This window comes from Mobula birostris, chromosome 13, assembly GCF_030028105.1.
Source record: "Mobula birostris isolate sMobBir1 chromosome 13, sMobBir1.hap1, whole genome shotgun sequence".
Classification (NCBI taxonomy): domain Eukaryota; kingdom Metazoa; phylum Chordata; class Chondrichthyes; order Myliobatiformes; family Myliobatidae; genus Mobula; species Mobula birostris.
In genome coordinates, this window is record NC_092382.1 from 72,757,030 (window position 1) to 72,773,890 (window position 16,861).

At 47.2% G+C, this 16,861-nt stretch overlaps 1 protein-coding gene across 1 annotated transcript in view; it reads right to left on the reverse strand.

Annotated features, from left to right (window-relative positions):
• Positions 1 to 12,410: 12,410 nt before the first annotated feature.
• LOC140206976 (NACHT, LRR and PYD domains-containing protein 3-like) overlaps positions 12,411 to 16,861 on the reverse strand; it is a 36,190-nt gene continuing 31,739 nt past the window's right edge. The window contains 2 exon segments of the mRNA XM_072275289.1: positions 12,411 to 13,742; positions 13,907 to 14,074. Coding sequence (XP_072131390.1) covers positions 13,655 to 13,742; positions 13,907 to 14,074 — 256 coding nt within the window. The 3' untranslated portion in view covers positions 12,411 to 13,654.

The following is a 16,861-nucleotide window of genomic DNA, read 5'->3' on the forward strand; positions in this document are numbered from 1 at the left end:
CGATTTGAATCCGCTGACCTGAAGCTCGGAGAAGCTGGTCGACTCTCTGACACGTTCAGCGGGAGACCAGGTTTTGGTGCAGCCGATGCTATGTTCACAAGCCGAAAGTTAACTGGGCAAATGATATTCCTTTGTTTTTTTTTCCTCCACGGTTCTTTATCCCCTTCAGATACTCCTGCCCTTATTAAAGATATTTTCCTCCATTCCTTTGCATTTTATTTCATTCGTGGTAAAAAAAAATGCTTCCCCGCAATAAAGACCCTCTTTTATCCCCAAAGCAATGCGTCGCTGTCAGAATTTCATGGCCTGTTCGTAATCTTTCAGTGCGCAGATTTTTTGTTTAGTTTCTGTCGCTTCAGAACACCGACCGAGTTGACAGTCAAATGTAAACGCTGACGGTAACAAAATGATCACTTGAGGACGTTTTTGAATTTCAATAGGAGAATGGAATCAGTTTTGTACCAGGACAACTCTAATTAACTGAGATCACAGTCAATTTTCGCGGGTCAAAAATAAAAGACACAGAAAGGACAGTGGCATTTTATAATTGTTGAGTTCCAATCGTAGAATCAAATCCGATACAGATATCGATTGGAGGTGGATCGTCAGAGGAGAGCGAATGATTGTGAGGATACTTTAACGATAAAATAGTAAAAATGAGATCGCTTTCCTTTTTTTTGAATAAAATGCCAATGTAATTCAAGGAAGAATTCTGAACTTCGAACGGTATTGCAGAATTCAGTCCATACAGACAACTACATTTTCTGCTGCACAGTGTTATTCAGATGAATATTGTTTGAAGTGACTAGAGAATATTAGAGGCGGGAATATTTACCATATTGTAACTCCTTACAGAAGAAGACAGATAATAAGCAATCTCTGTTTATCATCATTATAACCCAATTCTGCGAAAGCCTCAGAATGACATTTGAAAAGCGAATCAAGGATTGTTTTAAATCACGTGACTTACCACAGGAAAGGGCAGAGGTGAAACAATTCAGACATTTGCTGACAAATTCCGATAATGCGGAGATGGAGCTGCAGCGGGACGAATGCCAGTGGTGAACCGTCCGGAAAGGGCCACGGATTCCCTGGACAGCCCGAGAGTTTTAGAATAGCCAGTCGGTTCTGGAGAAGTGGGAAGGCGGGATGTTCTGTTCGGTGACGTGGCAGGCACGTACGAAGCTTGGCGGCGCTGGGTGTGCAGTGACTTTCGCGGGTAGTTGATAGTCAGACGGGTTGTCTGCGAGAATAATCCGCACTTGGAAGTCAGATTAAATTCCGTTGCAAACACAAGGAGTTTGAAGCAACTTGATTCAAAAGTCGATATTTTCGAGCGGACGATCGAGCGACTGAAAGGAAGCAACGCTTCCAGAGGCAAAATATCAGAACCTCGTTCATGAACTGATGTGAGCAACGATTGAACGGGGTTTACCAATTGGATCCTTGGCCATTACACACGCACAATTTCAAGAACCACAGTGAACAGCATCGTTGCAGAATTTGAACGTTTGGAGATTTCTTACCTGGAGTGTGGGACAGTAGCAATAATTTCAAAAGGGTGATAAACATTAGAATTGTAAATTTAACATTGTATAGTTGAGCTTTGAAGAGACACTCACCGGGAAGAGCAATGATAGCGAGACCAGGGTAGTAAATCACTTGAATGACTTTAATGCGTGAGCGATTCGAAGATCTAAGGTCATCCATTCATACTTCGCAAAGACATATTCTGCAGCCCAGAAGACATTCTTAGGATTTTCTGCCACATTCCACGCTGCTGTTCCCGGACTCTGATCCATTACGGAACGAGCAAACCTTCCTTCCGCAGAGTGTGCTCTCCCTGTCCCGCTGTGTGGATCAGCGAACCGCTGTGAGTGCCGGAGCGGCTGATCAGTGAGAACTCAATGATTCCGATGCTTATTAGTAGGAGAGGGGAACTCCCTTCTGACGCCTGAACCCTCCGTGGAAATGACGATGTTGGCATTAATGAAATGACAGATGCAGTTAACCCTTTTTGCATTACAGCTGAGCAGCAGGTGTGGGGAGGTGTTGTCAAATAATTTCGAGCATTAAAGTTTTATATATTCATAATTTGCTTCGACACTTTTCAGCAGATTTAGCAAAAAATGAGGCAAAGTACATTTCGAAGATGAAGTAAAATCTGTAGTTTCTCTTATTAATCACGTTTAAAAAGTAAACGATATTTGTTTCAAGAGATTACTTTAGAATAGTATGATTGTAAAGCAGATTGGCTTGAGTATTTGGCTTAGAGAGAGAGAGAGAGAGAGGAATGAGAGAGAGAGAGGGGAGAGAGAGACTGAGAGGAGAAGAGAGAGGAATGAGAGAGAGAGAAGTGGGAGAGAGGGAAGAATGAGAGAGAGAGAGAGAGAGAGAGAGAGAGAGAGAGAAGAATGAGAGAGAGAGAAGTGGGAGAGAGAGAAGAATGAGAGAGAGAGAGAGAGAAGGGGGAGAGAGAGAAGAATGAGAGAGAGAGAGAAAGAGGGAGACAGAGTTTTAAATTGCAAAATTTGTTGCATTGAGACAGTTCCACTCTTTTGACCTCAGAAGTCTGTGTCCAGTGGTACAAACAACCGTCACAAACTGACCTCTTTCTTGTTTCCAGTGAAGAACCGTGAGGTCATCTGTGCCTTGACATGTCCTTCGCTCTCACAGAATCTTACAGAATCGAAACCAGGTTTATTATCACCGGCATGTGTGGTGAAATGCGTTAACTTAACAGCAGCGGTTCAATGCAATACATATAATAGAATAAAACATTAAGTAAATCAATTTCAGTATATGTGACATGTAGGAATCGGATAGCAGAGGGGATGAAGCTGTTCCTGAATCGCTGACTGTGTGCCTTCAGGCTTCTGCATGGTAACAATGAGAAAAGGCCATGCCCGGGGTTCTGGGGGTCCTTAGAAATGGACGCTGACGCCGCTCCTTGGAGATGTCCTGGGTACTTAGTAGACTGGTACCCAAGATGGAACTGCCTAAATTTACGACTGTATGCAGATTCTTTCGGTCCTGTGCAGCAGCAACCCCCACCCCAACCCCCAACCCTCCATATCAGACAGTGATACAGCCTGTGAGAATGCTCGCCCATCTATAGAAGTTTTTGAGTGTATTTGTTGACATACCAAATCTCTTCAAACTAAAGTATATTCACTGTCTTGCCTTCTTTATAACTGCATCGATATGTTGGGACCAGGTTAGGTCCTCAGAGATCTTGACACGCAGGAACTTGGAACTGCCCACTCTCTCCACTTCTGATCTCCCTATGAGGATCGGTACCTGATCCCATGTCTTGCCGTTCCTGAAGTTCACAATCAGCCCTTTCGTCTTACTGACGTTGAATGCAATGTTGTTGCTGAGACACCACTCCACTAGCTGGTATATCTCGTTCCTGTGCGCCCTCTCGTCTCCATATCATATTCTACCAACAATGGTTGTATCATCAGTAACTTTATAGATGGTATATGAGCTAGTCATGGGTGTACAGAGAGTAGAACAGTGGGCTAAGCGCACAGCCCTGAGGTGCACCAGTGTTGATCGTCAGCGTGGAGGAGATATTATCACCAATCCGCACAGATTGTGGTCTTCCAGTTAGGAAGTCGAGGATCCAATTGCAGAGGGAGGCACAGAGGCCCAGGTTCCGTAACTTCTCAATCTGGATTGCGGGATGATGGTGTTAAATGCTGAGCCATTGTCACCAAACAGCATCCTGCATAGGTATTTATATTATCCAGGTGGTCTAAAGCCATATGAAGAATCACTAAGATTGCTTCTGCCGTTGACCTGTTGTGGTGATAGGCAAATTGCACTGGGTCCGGGTGCTTGCTGAGGCAGGAGTTTACCCTAGTCATGACCAGCCTCTCAAAGCATTTCATCACTGTCGATGTGAGTGCTACCGGGTGATAGTCATTAAGGCAGCTCACATCAATCTTCTTAGCCACTGGTATAACTGTTGCCTTTTTCTGAAGCAGTGGGAAATTCTGCCCGTAGCAGTGAGAGGTTGAAAATGTCCAGCCAGTTGGTTGGCACAGGTTTTCAGAGTCTTTCCAGGAATTTTATCGAACCTTTCGCCTTGCGAGGATTCACACACTTTAAGGGCAACCTAACATCGGCCTCTGAGACGAAGATCAGAGCGTCACCGCGTTCAGCAGGGGTCTGCACAGCTGTAGTTATACTCCCGCATACCTGGGTATATCTGGTAGTGAAGCACCGCTGCCATTCATGCTATTGGGTTTTGCTTTATAGCGAGTGATGTCTTGCAAACCCTGCCAGAGTTGTCGTACATCCGATGTCGCCTCCAACCTCGTTGGAAATTGTCGCTTCACCCTCCACAAATCATACCTGATTTTCTGGTACAGACCAGATCACCAGATTTAAATGCCGCAGATCTAGTCTTCAGCAGACGACGTATCCTCCGGTTCATCCACGGCCTTTGGTTTGGGAATGTGCAGTAATTCTTTGTAGACACACACTCAGCCACACAGTTTTAATGAAGTTGGTAACAACCACACTATACTCATCCAGATTCGAAAATGAATTCCTGAATGCAGTCCAGTCCACCGATTCAAAGCAGACCTGTAGGCGCTCCTGCGCTTCCCTTCACCGTACCTTCTTGGTCCTCACTGCTGGTGCTGCAGTCTTCGGGCTCTGCTGTACTCAGGGAGTAGAAGTACAGCCAGGTGATCAGACTTCCCGAAGTGAGGGCGTGGAATAGCACAGTAGGCACTCTTGATGGTGGTGTGACTGTGTTTCAGTGTGTTGTTTCCTCTGCTATTGCAAGTAATCTGTTGATAGTAATTGCTTAGAGTTTTTTTTTTCAGACTGGCCTGGTTAACATCCCCCAAAACGCTGATGAAGGCGTAAGACTGCGCTGCTTCGTGCATGTTCCTTCCTTATGCCACCGAATGTAGGGTTCACACCTTTTAGATTTTTGACTGAAGTGTATGTTCTCGCTCTTCTCTCTAAGTTCAAGTATTACTATTATTATTATTATGATTATTATTATTATCATTATTATCATAACTCTTACTATCCGTATACCTATCTTTGAAATCCACACGTATTATCACCTTTACTTTCTGCTTACGACTGGGTGTCCTGGTGTGCTATTCCAAGTATTATGAATTGCCCTGCACATAATACTGGATCGGTCGTCATGTTATTGTCCGACTCTGACTCTGAAACATGACGAGGATTTATAGTAATGTATGGCACCTTTTAAAGCAAGATTTTGGTGAATGAAGTTTGCCGCGTGATTGTGTCTGTGTAAGTAACCAGATGACAAGCTCCCACGTGGGAGGTTGGTCACGAAGGTTCAGTCGCTCGGCATTCACGATGACGTAGTAACTAAGATAAGACATCGGCTTTGTAGCAGAAGCCAGAGAGTGGAGGTAGGTTGTTGCAGCTCTGACTGGAGACCTGTGTCTCCTACAGTCCCTCAGGGATCAGTGCTGGACACATTTTTGTTTCTCGTCTATATCAACCATCTGAATGATAATGTTGTTTCCTGGATATTTGCGGATGACAGTATGTTTGGACAGCGAGGATCTGCACCAGCTGGAAAAATGAGCTGAAAGATATCTGATGGAATTTAGAGCAGAGAAGTGCGTGGTGATGCCCTTCGGTAGAAATAACCGGGGAGATTGAACGGTAGGGCACTGGGGAATGCGGTAGAAGAAAGGGAGCTGGGAGCTGGGAGTGCAAGTCCATAATTTATTGAAAGTGGCGTCACAGGTAGTATCTACTGTAGTGATACTTCCTTCATTTTCATCTTTGTGCTTCAGTTAATTTCAGTTTCGTGTACTTCTTATCACAAAGTACATGTTCGTTGGAGTTGTTAGTCATGTTTCCGTTAAAGAAAGTATATCCTTAGAAGTTTTATCTGACTGTTCTGTAAAGTATTTATGTTTTATTCTGTTCATCCTTCTTTGCTCGTTGGAGTTAATGAAAGTGCGTTTGAGTGTACATGGTGTTTTCTAAAATTTCAGTCCTTAATTTCCATTGTAAGTTTTCCAGATCGGTTTCAGACCAAGATATTATGCGATATATGTATTATTCACGTCAATTTGTATTATTTTGTTTTTCTCGGCTGAAAGTGATAAAACTAGAAGTACGAGCAGACTCATTTCTCAATTGCTGAGAACTTTCCGACTATTCTAATCGTGTTTAGTATTGTGCTTTTCTGGAGATTACTGACATACTGCTGTGTGAGGATTGTGATGGGTGAGGAGTATGGGGGAGATGGAGGAGGTGAGGCGTGTGGACAGAGGAGAGAAGAGGCTGAGGGAGTTACACACACTCAGACAGGGAGTGAGAATTTCTATTCTCTCTGACCCAAACACAGTAACCAAGGTAGCACAAGGGGAGGGGTCTGAGCTTTCCCATTGTCGCACCGTTCGCTAGTTCCTCCTGTTCCCGAGTTACGGTGCGAGTTTCGCTTCTCTGAATGGAACCTTTCACGTGTCGCTGTTCCGTCCACATCTCATCTTTGATTGACACTGATCCTGACATTTACTGTCTTTCTCTGCCTCTATCCCTCTCTCTCTCTTTAACTGTCACTCTCTTTTTTACTCTTACACTCTGCCTCTCTCTCTCTCTCTCTCTCTCTCTCTCTCTCTCTCTCTCTCTCTCTCTCTCAATCTCCTACTCTCTCGGTTTTACTCATTGCTCTCTCTGACTTGTTGTTGTTCGTCCATCGTACGTCGATGAGGACCTCGACACCATTATGATGGTGTCGAGACTAGCGCGTGATTTGGATTTAAGTGAGGGAGAGTTGCGCAGCGTCAGCCTCACTCTCTCTTCCCAATTCCCATCTGGGTCCAGTGGCAAGACAGAGTCTAGACGGCTGGAGATGGGACTAGGCGCAGTGGATGACCAGGACGTTGTCTGTGTCTTGTCCTGCTCTACACGTTCCACGACGCTTGCAGAGACAGCCTTCCTGACCGTTGGACTTTCCATTGGTCTCGTCCACTCAATCCGCCGGAGTCTGTCTTCACATGCTGGGATAGATAACTCCCTATCTCACCAAGGGTTTGAGACCCGGCGGCTACCCTCACCTGGTTTAGCCGGCTTGTCGAAGCCGTTGCCCGGGATATGGCCGCTGTTGCATGCAAACAGCTACAGGGAGCCACAGGTGAGAGCTGAGTGCCAGGTGGGGACCAAAGGTGGACTAACCGCCCTGAAAAGGACGCGACATGTTCCCCCACCAGAGGTGCTACCCCTCCCTGACACCCCATATACCCCTAGGACTTACTCTCTCACTCTCTCCCTTGCGTTTACTTTCTTTTTTTTTCTGTCTCTCACCCATATGTGTCTGCCTGTCTGACTGCCCGTCTCTTTTCTTTCTCACTGCCTGTAAATCTTTCTCTATAACAATCCTTTTCTCTCTCCTCGCACTTGCTCCCGTGGGAGAGTCTGGGGTTTGGGATTGTGAGAAAGGGACTGCAACATCAGGGAGAAAGGGGGGCGGGGGAGAGAGAGTGTGTGAGAGAGAGATAGAGAGACATTTACCCCCAACACACCTCACACTCAACGTCACCGTTGAGGTCATTGGGGGGGGGGGGGAGAGGGAGACGGCAGAGGAGAAACGAGAAAGAGAGAAGGAAGAGAGAAGGAATAGAGAGTTTGCAGAGGGACTGAGAGTCTGAGGCAGACAGACGAGGGAGAGGAGAGAGTGGAGCCCCAGACTGGAGGAAGAAAACCCTGCCTAATTACCATCAGCATACATATTTCATTGATTCTGTTATGGTTATTATACTATGTTGTTTTTTGTGTATGCCTGCAAGAAAATGACATGTTCGGCACAGCTTTGTGGGCTTAAGGGTCTGTATTGTGCTGTAGGTTTTGTATGTTTCTCTATTCTATGTTTCTAAAATGAATCTCAGAGCTGCAACTGGTGACATATATGTACATACATAATCAATTTGCTTTTAACTTTGAAAGAGACTGTTGGAGAGAGGGAATCTGGGAGAGAGGGAATCTGGAAGGGCGGAGAGAGGACGACTGGGGAAGGAGGAGAGTGATACAGGGAGAAAGGCCAATGAGGGAGAGGGAGAGACCAAGATAGGAGATGGATCAGGACGAGAGGGAGAGAAAGCGTAGATGAGAGAGTAGTCGGGGTGAGGGAGAGATTTGGGATGAGACCGGGGATATAGAGATGCGGCGTGGGGGGGGGGGGGGTAGAGAGACTGGGGTCCTTGAGAGTAAAAGAGGATAGGAAGAGACGAGTAGGAGCAAGAGCGCGTGTCGGGTAGAGAAAGAGATGGTGACAGCGGGAGAAAATAAATAAAGGGTAGTGAGAGGGGCTGGAGGACAGCGTGGAGGAAGAGCTGAAGAGAGAAAAGGGGACAGAGGGGGAAGTGAGGGGAGTGAGAAAGAGAGAGGCTGAGGGAGTGGGTAATGGACGACACAGAGGCGATGATGGTTTTACTCATCTAGTCTCCTCTCCGCACCTTTTCTTTCTCCCATTCCCCGTCAATCTGATCCCTCCCTCTCACCCCGCTCCCCGATAACTAGCCCGCACCGACAGACCTTGTCTCCATCTTTTCCAGCAAGCCTGCGCCCACTCCTGCCTTTGACGGGCCCCAGTCACGTCACGTTCCCCGCTCCGCGGGACAACCTGAAGGATTCGTGCCGGGCGACCTGAGGAGCGGAGGGAGAATAAATAATGCGGTATTTTGGAGATGGGAAGAGGTGGTAACGGTGCCAAACTCTACCCGTAGCTACATTCCTCCCCATGGGTACCCCTCAGTGTTCCAGCTCCCTTGTTACAAGTTGCCCTGTCCCATCCTCGGCATCCTGTCACTCCTGAAGCATTATGCTCTCTGTTACATCGCTCTCCCCTCTATCACCGCACATTTCACCCTGGCCGGCGGCCATCTTGTGATGGTTACCATTGAGAACTGCTCTCCAAACATCATAGAATGAGGCACATCCTTTTCTTCACCTATTACTCACTTCCCTCCCTGTTTCTTCAATCTCAACTCCTCACCACTCTTTTCCTTACCCTCGGTGCCCGCTCTCCTGACTCTCCATTTAACCTTCTGTCGACAGCCATTTTGTGACAGTGTGTGACCCTCCCTTCCATTTCCTCCACCACGAAGTGTGTCACTCCCTCACACTCACCATCTTGTCAACCCTTTTCCCATCGCATCACTCGCAAACCCCTTCCCTCCCTACCCTCGCTTTCCTCTCCCCACCACCTCGATGCTCTGCATGTTATGCTGGTTGGCTGCCGTTTTGCGATGCCAATATTCGCCTCTCCTCATCGCGCTCTTTGTCTCTGTTACGCAGTGTGTCACTTTCCTATTCACCCCATCACTCCTGACACCCTCCTTTCGCCGCCCCCTTGCCCTTTCTCCCGCCATCCACCATATCCTCGGTGCTGAACATTTTCTGATGGGAATTTCTCTCCCCACCCGATCCCTTCCCTCGCTTCTCTCTCCCTCCGTTGAGAGACTCAACTCTCCGTCGTATCAGCCCTGACGGCGTCCCAAACCCTTGCTCCCCCTTTACCCCGTCCACGTCCCCTTTCTTGCAGCTAGTCTTATTTGCGAAGGAAATGTCACTACCCATCCTTCCTCCACCATTGAAAGAGGCACTCCCCCCACACTCCCCATCCTGTAATCATACCACTCCCTCCCATCCTATTACATCCTCTCACTTCCCATCCCATTGCTTCCCCTCCCTCCCCGTCCCATCAGCCCCGCTCCCTTCCTGCCCTTTCACTCCTCCTCACCCCGTCTTTATCTTATCCATTTCGGCCACCAGTTTGTGACAGGAACCTTCGCCCCTCCACTTTTCGTCCCCTATTGAGTCAGTGACTTCGCCACGCTCACCGTCTCATCAGTCCACTCCTCGTCCCGTCTCTCCTCTTCCTCCCAAACCCCTCACCCCTCCTCCCCAAAACCCGCATATAAAAGTGTATGTGTGACTATCTGAGATATATACATTGGTTTATTCAATGACAACAATATTAAATTAAAACGTATATACAATACGAAAGACTATATAAAACACACATTAAAATACTGTTATTACAATCAATAACACACTCGATCCCGGCATTGTATCCACGGGCACCGCATGTTCCTTCTCCATAGATTCCGTGTGCGACAGTGGTCATTATAAGTCAGTGTCTCACTCCATCCCTGGCGGCCATAGTAACCAAGGATTCGCCAATTTTAAATCAGAGCGTCCCTCCCTCTCTTGTGCTCACTTCTACCAATCTGTCATTCCCTCCCCAGCAGACATTTCCAGTGAAGCGTCGGCCATTTGAAGTCAACGTGTTCTTCACTCCTTCTCTGCCGCTCACTTTAACCAAGGCTTCGCTCCGTCCTTGGTCCCGTTTCAACCCGGCCGAACGGGGTCTCCTTCACTCACCACATCTCTCCCTTTTTCTCAACAACATTAAAGACGGTGAGGGCCGTTATCAATCGGCGACTCACTCCCTTCCTTCCCGATGCTCACTTTATACAAGGTATCACTAACATCAGACATTTTAAGGGAAGCAGCGGCCAGTTTATGTCAGAACGTCACTCTCTCCCATTAGGTCAGTTTACATCTCAGTATGCTGTACGTTATTACTCCAAGCGTCGAGGAGAGAGGAGGATACAGAAACCAGGAAACGTGTGCGGTAAAACTGCCGGTGTCCATACGAAAATAGAAACCGTGCGCAGTATAACTCTCCGTGTGGAGAGATCGGGAAACGTGACTGGGAAAATTCCAGCTTTGGGATATGGAGTGCGGGAACCGTGGTTTGTATAAATTCCGGTGTGCTATGTGGACACCGGGAACGTGGAGCAAAGAATCTCCTGGCGTGGGGACACGGAAACCATCAACCTATCTCAGGACACCCCCAACCATCTTCAAGAAAGCTTACAGAAGTTCCTGAGGTCCGATCGTATCTGCCAGGAGATAGAGCTTCGTCAGTTTTACGAAGTCAACATCCACACGACCCTGGACGTTCCTTGTAACGAATAAACCCACCGACGGTCTGGTCAAACTTCCTAAACACAGCCCGGAGTTCTTTCAAAGACGGAATTCAGACATCCCCGCCAATTTCCAGGATCTCAGTCCCGTTGGAAATGAACTGGAGAGATTCCATTGGGAGTGCGGAATATGGGAGTGAATGGGAAAGGGCGGAGTTTGATTGGGAGCGCGGCCCGTGTGCGTGGACGGGAAGGGACGGCGTCCTGTCGGGCGTGCCAACGTTAGGAAAGGACGGGGAGAGGTGAGGTCCCGTTTTGGCAAAACTATCCTCATCTTCCATTTCATCCTTGGCTACTTATCGACCCTGAAAATAAATGTGATTATTAAACGCTAGGATTCTAATATCCACTTGTACTCCCCTGTCTGTTGTGCCTCTCCCAGTCCCTGCTGCTCCGGGCACCCTGTATCACTCCCCGTCGTCCCACTACTTTTCTTCTGGTCTCTCTGACCACCTCCAGAGAATAAACCGGTGTGGTTTGTGTCTGGGAGGGCAGGTCCTTGTGCTACAGCTTCAAGCTGAGAATGTCCTCTATGATCCGTTTCAACGCGACAATTTATCTCACTCTGCAGAGAACTTTTCTCCGTGTCTAGGAACAAGAGAGCGAGATTGGACAGCACAGAGGGTGATTCATTCTGTGCCTGACCCCGAGGGTGTGTGATGGGAAGGTACAGAGGGAGCTTCACTCTGTCACTAATCCCAGGAGTGTGTGATGGTTCAGTGTTTAAGAAGCTTCACACAGTGCCTGACAACAGGAGTATGTGATGGGACAGTGTGGACAGATATTCACTCTGTGTTTGACCCCTCGAGTGTGTGATGGGAGGATGTGGAGGGAGCTTCACGCTATGTCCGACCCCGAGCATGTTTTATGGGATGGAGTGGAGGGAGCTGCAAACTGTTTCCGACGACGGGAGTGCGTGACGCTACGGTATAGTCGGAACTTCAATCTGTGTCTGACCGCGGGATGTGCAATGGACGATGAGGGGAAGATTCACACTTTTTTCTGAACCCGGGAATGTGTGATGGGATAGTTAGAAAGAGATTCACGCTCTGTCTGACCACGGGATTGTGTGATGGGACGGTGTAGAGGGAGTTTCACTCTGTGTCTGACCCCTCTCGTACTCGGGATCTCAGTGGACTTACCTCTGATATTATAGTTGATTTAAACTGTGTGCGGAGGCCAGGACAGCGCGGGGGCAGAATCAATGAGCCAGGATAGGGGTTGGGTGGAGACGAGATCCTAGGCACCCAAACTCTGCAAGTTCGCCCTCCCTCACCCTGGAGCTGTGACGCTGTTTCATCAGTGACCCGCTGCTGCAGTGCACAGGGTGCGGGGCCAGCAGAAAACTCAAGTCTGACACCAAAACAGGAAGTTGCAGCTGTTTACTGATTTTATCATGACCAATGTAAATTAAACAATGTGTAAGCTGCTAACCGGCGGGAATAAATAAGCTGCACCCAATTCACTCACAGTCACACACATTTAACAGACCGGCGACAACGGGTGACCAGTTGAATAATCAATCCCGTTTCTCACCGTCACTCTGCATCGGGGAACCGATTATTATGATTATGAAGACACGTAGTCCTCTTTTGTTGTCATTTAGTAATGCATGCATTAAGAAATGATACATTAGTTCCTCCGATGTGATATCAAAAAACACAGGACAAACCAAGACTGAAAAAACGGACAAAACCACATAATTATAACACATAGTTACAAACAGTGTAACAATACCATAAGTTGATGAAGAAGTCCGTGAGCACAGTAAAGTTCAAAGCTTCTCAAATGTCCCAAATCTCACGCAGATGGGAGAAGGAAGAAAAACTCTCCGTGCCATGCCGACCACAATCTGAGTCTGAGTCATCCGAAAACTTCGAGCTCTGATCAGCTCTCCGACACCGAGAACTGAGCGCCATCTCTGTCCGAAAGATTCCACCGCCTTCTCGGTCGCCAAAAGCAGGCAAGGCCGTGGATTTTGAGGCCTACTCTCGGAAAGATTCCCGACGACACAGTAATGACAACAGCAGATGGGCGTTTCAGAAATGTAGCCAAATGTTCCTTTGTGCTTTCACGTCCATTCTCCATCAAATCAGAATTGTCCACGGCCCCTATTTAACAGATACGACATCATTTTTCACCGGAGAACTGCGCACGCACAGGCGCGCTGCTATCTTCTCCTCCCGTATGATTATAAAATCACAGTTCGGGGCCGAGTCAGAGATCACTGCAAATCCAGGTTTACTGCCGAGGGATTTGTCTATTTAACATTATTATATCAGCCAGACTGCTGAATTCACCTTACTCTGCAAAGGGAGCAAAACGATTCTCTCCCAGGATAATCCCATCCCGGGTCAACAGTGTCCTTGACTGAGCCCCTGAATCCTTCCTGTCTGTGTAAATCTCCGTCGCCCCACTTGGGGGAGCTCTTGAACCCGGACACGCGCCGGAAGCAGCAGCGCTCTGCAGGAGGCGGAATTATGTCACTACGGGACCTCTTCGGACAAAAGAGATCACGAAACTGGAGCGAGTTCCGGTAGAACCGTTGGGAATTACACCTGGAGTGTGGCCATTAAAGGAGAGGGCAAGGAAATAGGCCAAAATGTCCCCATTCAGCGGGCGGGGTTTTTCGCACATTCAGATGTTCAAGGATCCACTCTCAGTCCGGGTCTGGTTTCTTGCAGAGACTCCAGTTCCATTCTCCCGTTCTCACTGAAGGGATTCCAGTCCAGCCTGAAACAGATGGAAGAATAAAGATGGAATAAACAGATTACACAACAGTGTCAGTAACAGTAGACTGGGGTTAATGTTTCAACAACACTCACAGACAAATATCACCAGAAAACCCACGGATCCACTGATATTTTATCACATTGCACATTAATATAAACACTCACCCGATCTGCTCCAGAGTCGGGTGGGTCAGTATGAGGCGGTGAAGAGCGGGGACAGATCGGTCTGTGAGCAAGTTTGATCCCAGGTACAGCTCCGTCAGTGATGGGTTTGCACTGAGAGCGAAGAAGAGATCCTCGGCATCAGAATCTGTGAGACCTACATCCCACAGCCTGGAGAGGAGAGAGAGTGAGGTGGAAGGACACAGAGAGAAAGGAGACAGTAAAAATCCCCAGTGTTTATCAGTAAGGCAATTACTGATCATATTTTTCCCCTTCGGCAGTTGAAATGGGCACGACTGCGCAAGCGTGTGTAAGTCGGACCGTGAGGCAGCTTAAGTGTTTAAAAGCGAGAAGATTAACGAAGCGGGCGACGTTGTAGAGGGCGACGGAGTAGAAGGAGACTTCATTCCAAGTGAGGTAAGGCCGGGTAAGTTCCTTAAATTAATTTAATTACCTTAAGAGTAGGTAATAGAGGCAGCAGTTAGGACAGTTGAGTGCTCCATTTTCAGTACGTGGGAAGTCAGGGCGAGCACAATTGTCGCTGATGACGACACCTATGAAAGGTGCATCAAGCTGCAGCTCCTGACAAACCGAGTTAGGCAGCTGGAGCTGGATGAACTTCGGATCATTCGGAAGGCAGAGGCAGAAATAGAGAGGAGTTACAGGGAGGTAGTCACCCCTAAGAGTCAGGAGACAGGTAGCTGGGTGACTGTCAGGAGAGGGAAGGGGAAGAGACAGAAAGAGCAGAGCACCTCTGTGGCCGTTCCCATCAATAATAAGTACATCATTTTGGATACTGTTGATGGGGACGGCCTACCAGGGACAAGTTGCAGTGGTTGCGTCTCTGGCACCGAGACGGGACCCTCAGCTCAGAAGGGAAGAAGGGAAAAGAGGAGAGCAGTTGTGATAGGGGATTCGATAGTTGGGGGACAGATAGAAGCTTCTGTGGGAGAGGTCTAGAATCTCGGATGGTCTGTTGTCTCCCTGGTGCCAGGGTCCGCGATATCTCGGATCGAGTTCTCAGTATTCTCAAGAGGGAGGGTGAGCAGCCGGATGTCGTGGTCCATGTAGGGACCTATAACGTGGGTAGAAAGAGTCAGGAGCTCCTGAAAGGCGAGTTTAGGAAGTTAGGTGCCAAGTTAAAGGACAGGAGCTCCAGGATAGCCATCTCAGGATTGCTACCAGTGCCATGTGCAGGCCAGTTTAGAAATAGTAAGATAGCGCAGATCAACACTTTGGCTGAAGACATGGTGCAGGAGGAAGGCTTCAGATTTGTAGATAATTGGGCAGTTTTCCAGGGAAGGTGGGACCACTTCCGGCGGGACGGTTTACATCTGAACTGGAGGGGGACAAATATTCTCGCAGGTAGGTTTGCTAGAGAGGCTCCAGTGGATTTAAACTAGATACGGGGGCGGGGTGGGGGCAGAAGACGAGGGGAACCAGAATGTGGGAACAGACGTAGGGGAGAAGGAAGAAAAAAAAAGAGATAATAAAGTTGTTTGCACCGTTAGTGATAAACAGAGAGTTAGAGGCGGAAAGTTCCTTAAATGCATTTATTTTAATGCTAGGAGCATTGTAAGAAAGGTGGATGAGCTTAGAGCATGGATTGATTCCTGGAAGTATGATGTTGTAGCTATTAGTGAAACATGGTTGCAGGAGGGGTGTGATTGGCAACTAAATATTCCTGGATTCCTTTGCTTCAGGTGTGATAGGATCGGATGGACAAGAGGAGGAGGTGTTGCATTGCTTGTCAGAGAACATATTACAGCGGTGCTCTGGCAGGATAGATTGAAGGGCTCGTTTAGGGAGGCTATTTGGGTGGAATTGAAGAACGGGAAAGGTGTAGTAACACTTATAGGGATGTATCGTAGACCACCAAATGGGGAGCGAGAATTGGAGGAACAAATTTGTAAGGAGATAGTAGATATTTGTAATAAGCACAAGGTTGTGATTGTGGGAGCTTTTAATTTTCCACACATAGACTGGGAAGCCTATACTGCAAAAGGGCTGGATGGTTTGGAGTTTGTAAAATGTGTGCAGGATAATTTTTTTTTGCGGCGATACATGGAGGTACCAACTAGAGCAGGGGCAGTGTTGGATTTCCTATTAGGGAATGAGATAGGTCAGGTGACGGAGGTTTGTGTTGGGAAGCACTTCGGGTCCAATGATCACAATGCCATTAGTTTCAATATAATTATGGAAAAGGATCGGCCTGGACCCAGGGTTGAGATTTTTGATTGGAGAAAGGCTAACTGCAAGGAGATGCGAAAGGATTTAGAAGGAGTGGATTGGGACAATTTGTTTTTATGGCAAGATGTAATAGAGAAATGGAGGTCATTTAAAGGGGAAATTTGGAGAGTACAGGATCTTCATGTTCCTGTTGGGTTGAGAGGAAAGGTTAAAAGTTTGAGAGAGCCATGGTTTTCAAGGGATATTGGAAACTTGGTTCGGAATAAGAGAGATATCTGCAAGAAATATAGGCAGCATGGAGTAAATGAGGTGCTCGAGGAATATAAGGAATGTAAAAAGAATCTTAAGAAAGAAATTAGAAAAGCTAAAAGTATATAGCAAGTAATGTGAAAATAAATCCAAAGGGTTTCTACAGTTATATTAATAGCAAAAGGATAGTGAGGGATAAAATTGGTCCCTTAGAGAACCACAGTGGACAGCTATGTGTGGAGCCAGAAGAGACTGGGGAGATTTTAAACAATTTCTTTTCTTCGGTATTCACTAAGGAGAAGACTATTGAATTATGTAAGGGAATCAGATGGGGAAGTTATGGAAACTATGATGATTAAAGAAGAGCTAGTACTGCCGATTTTGAGTAATATAAAAGTGGATAAGTCTCCAGGTCCTGACAGGATATTCCCCAGAACCTTGCGGGAAGTTCGTGTGAAATAACAGGGGCTCTGACAGAAATATTTCAAATGTCATTAGAAATGGGGAGGGTGCCGGAGG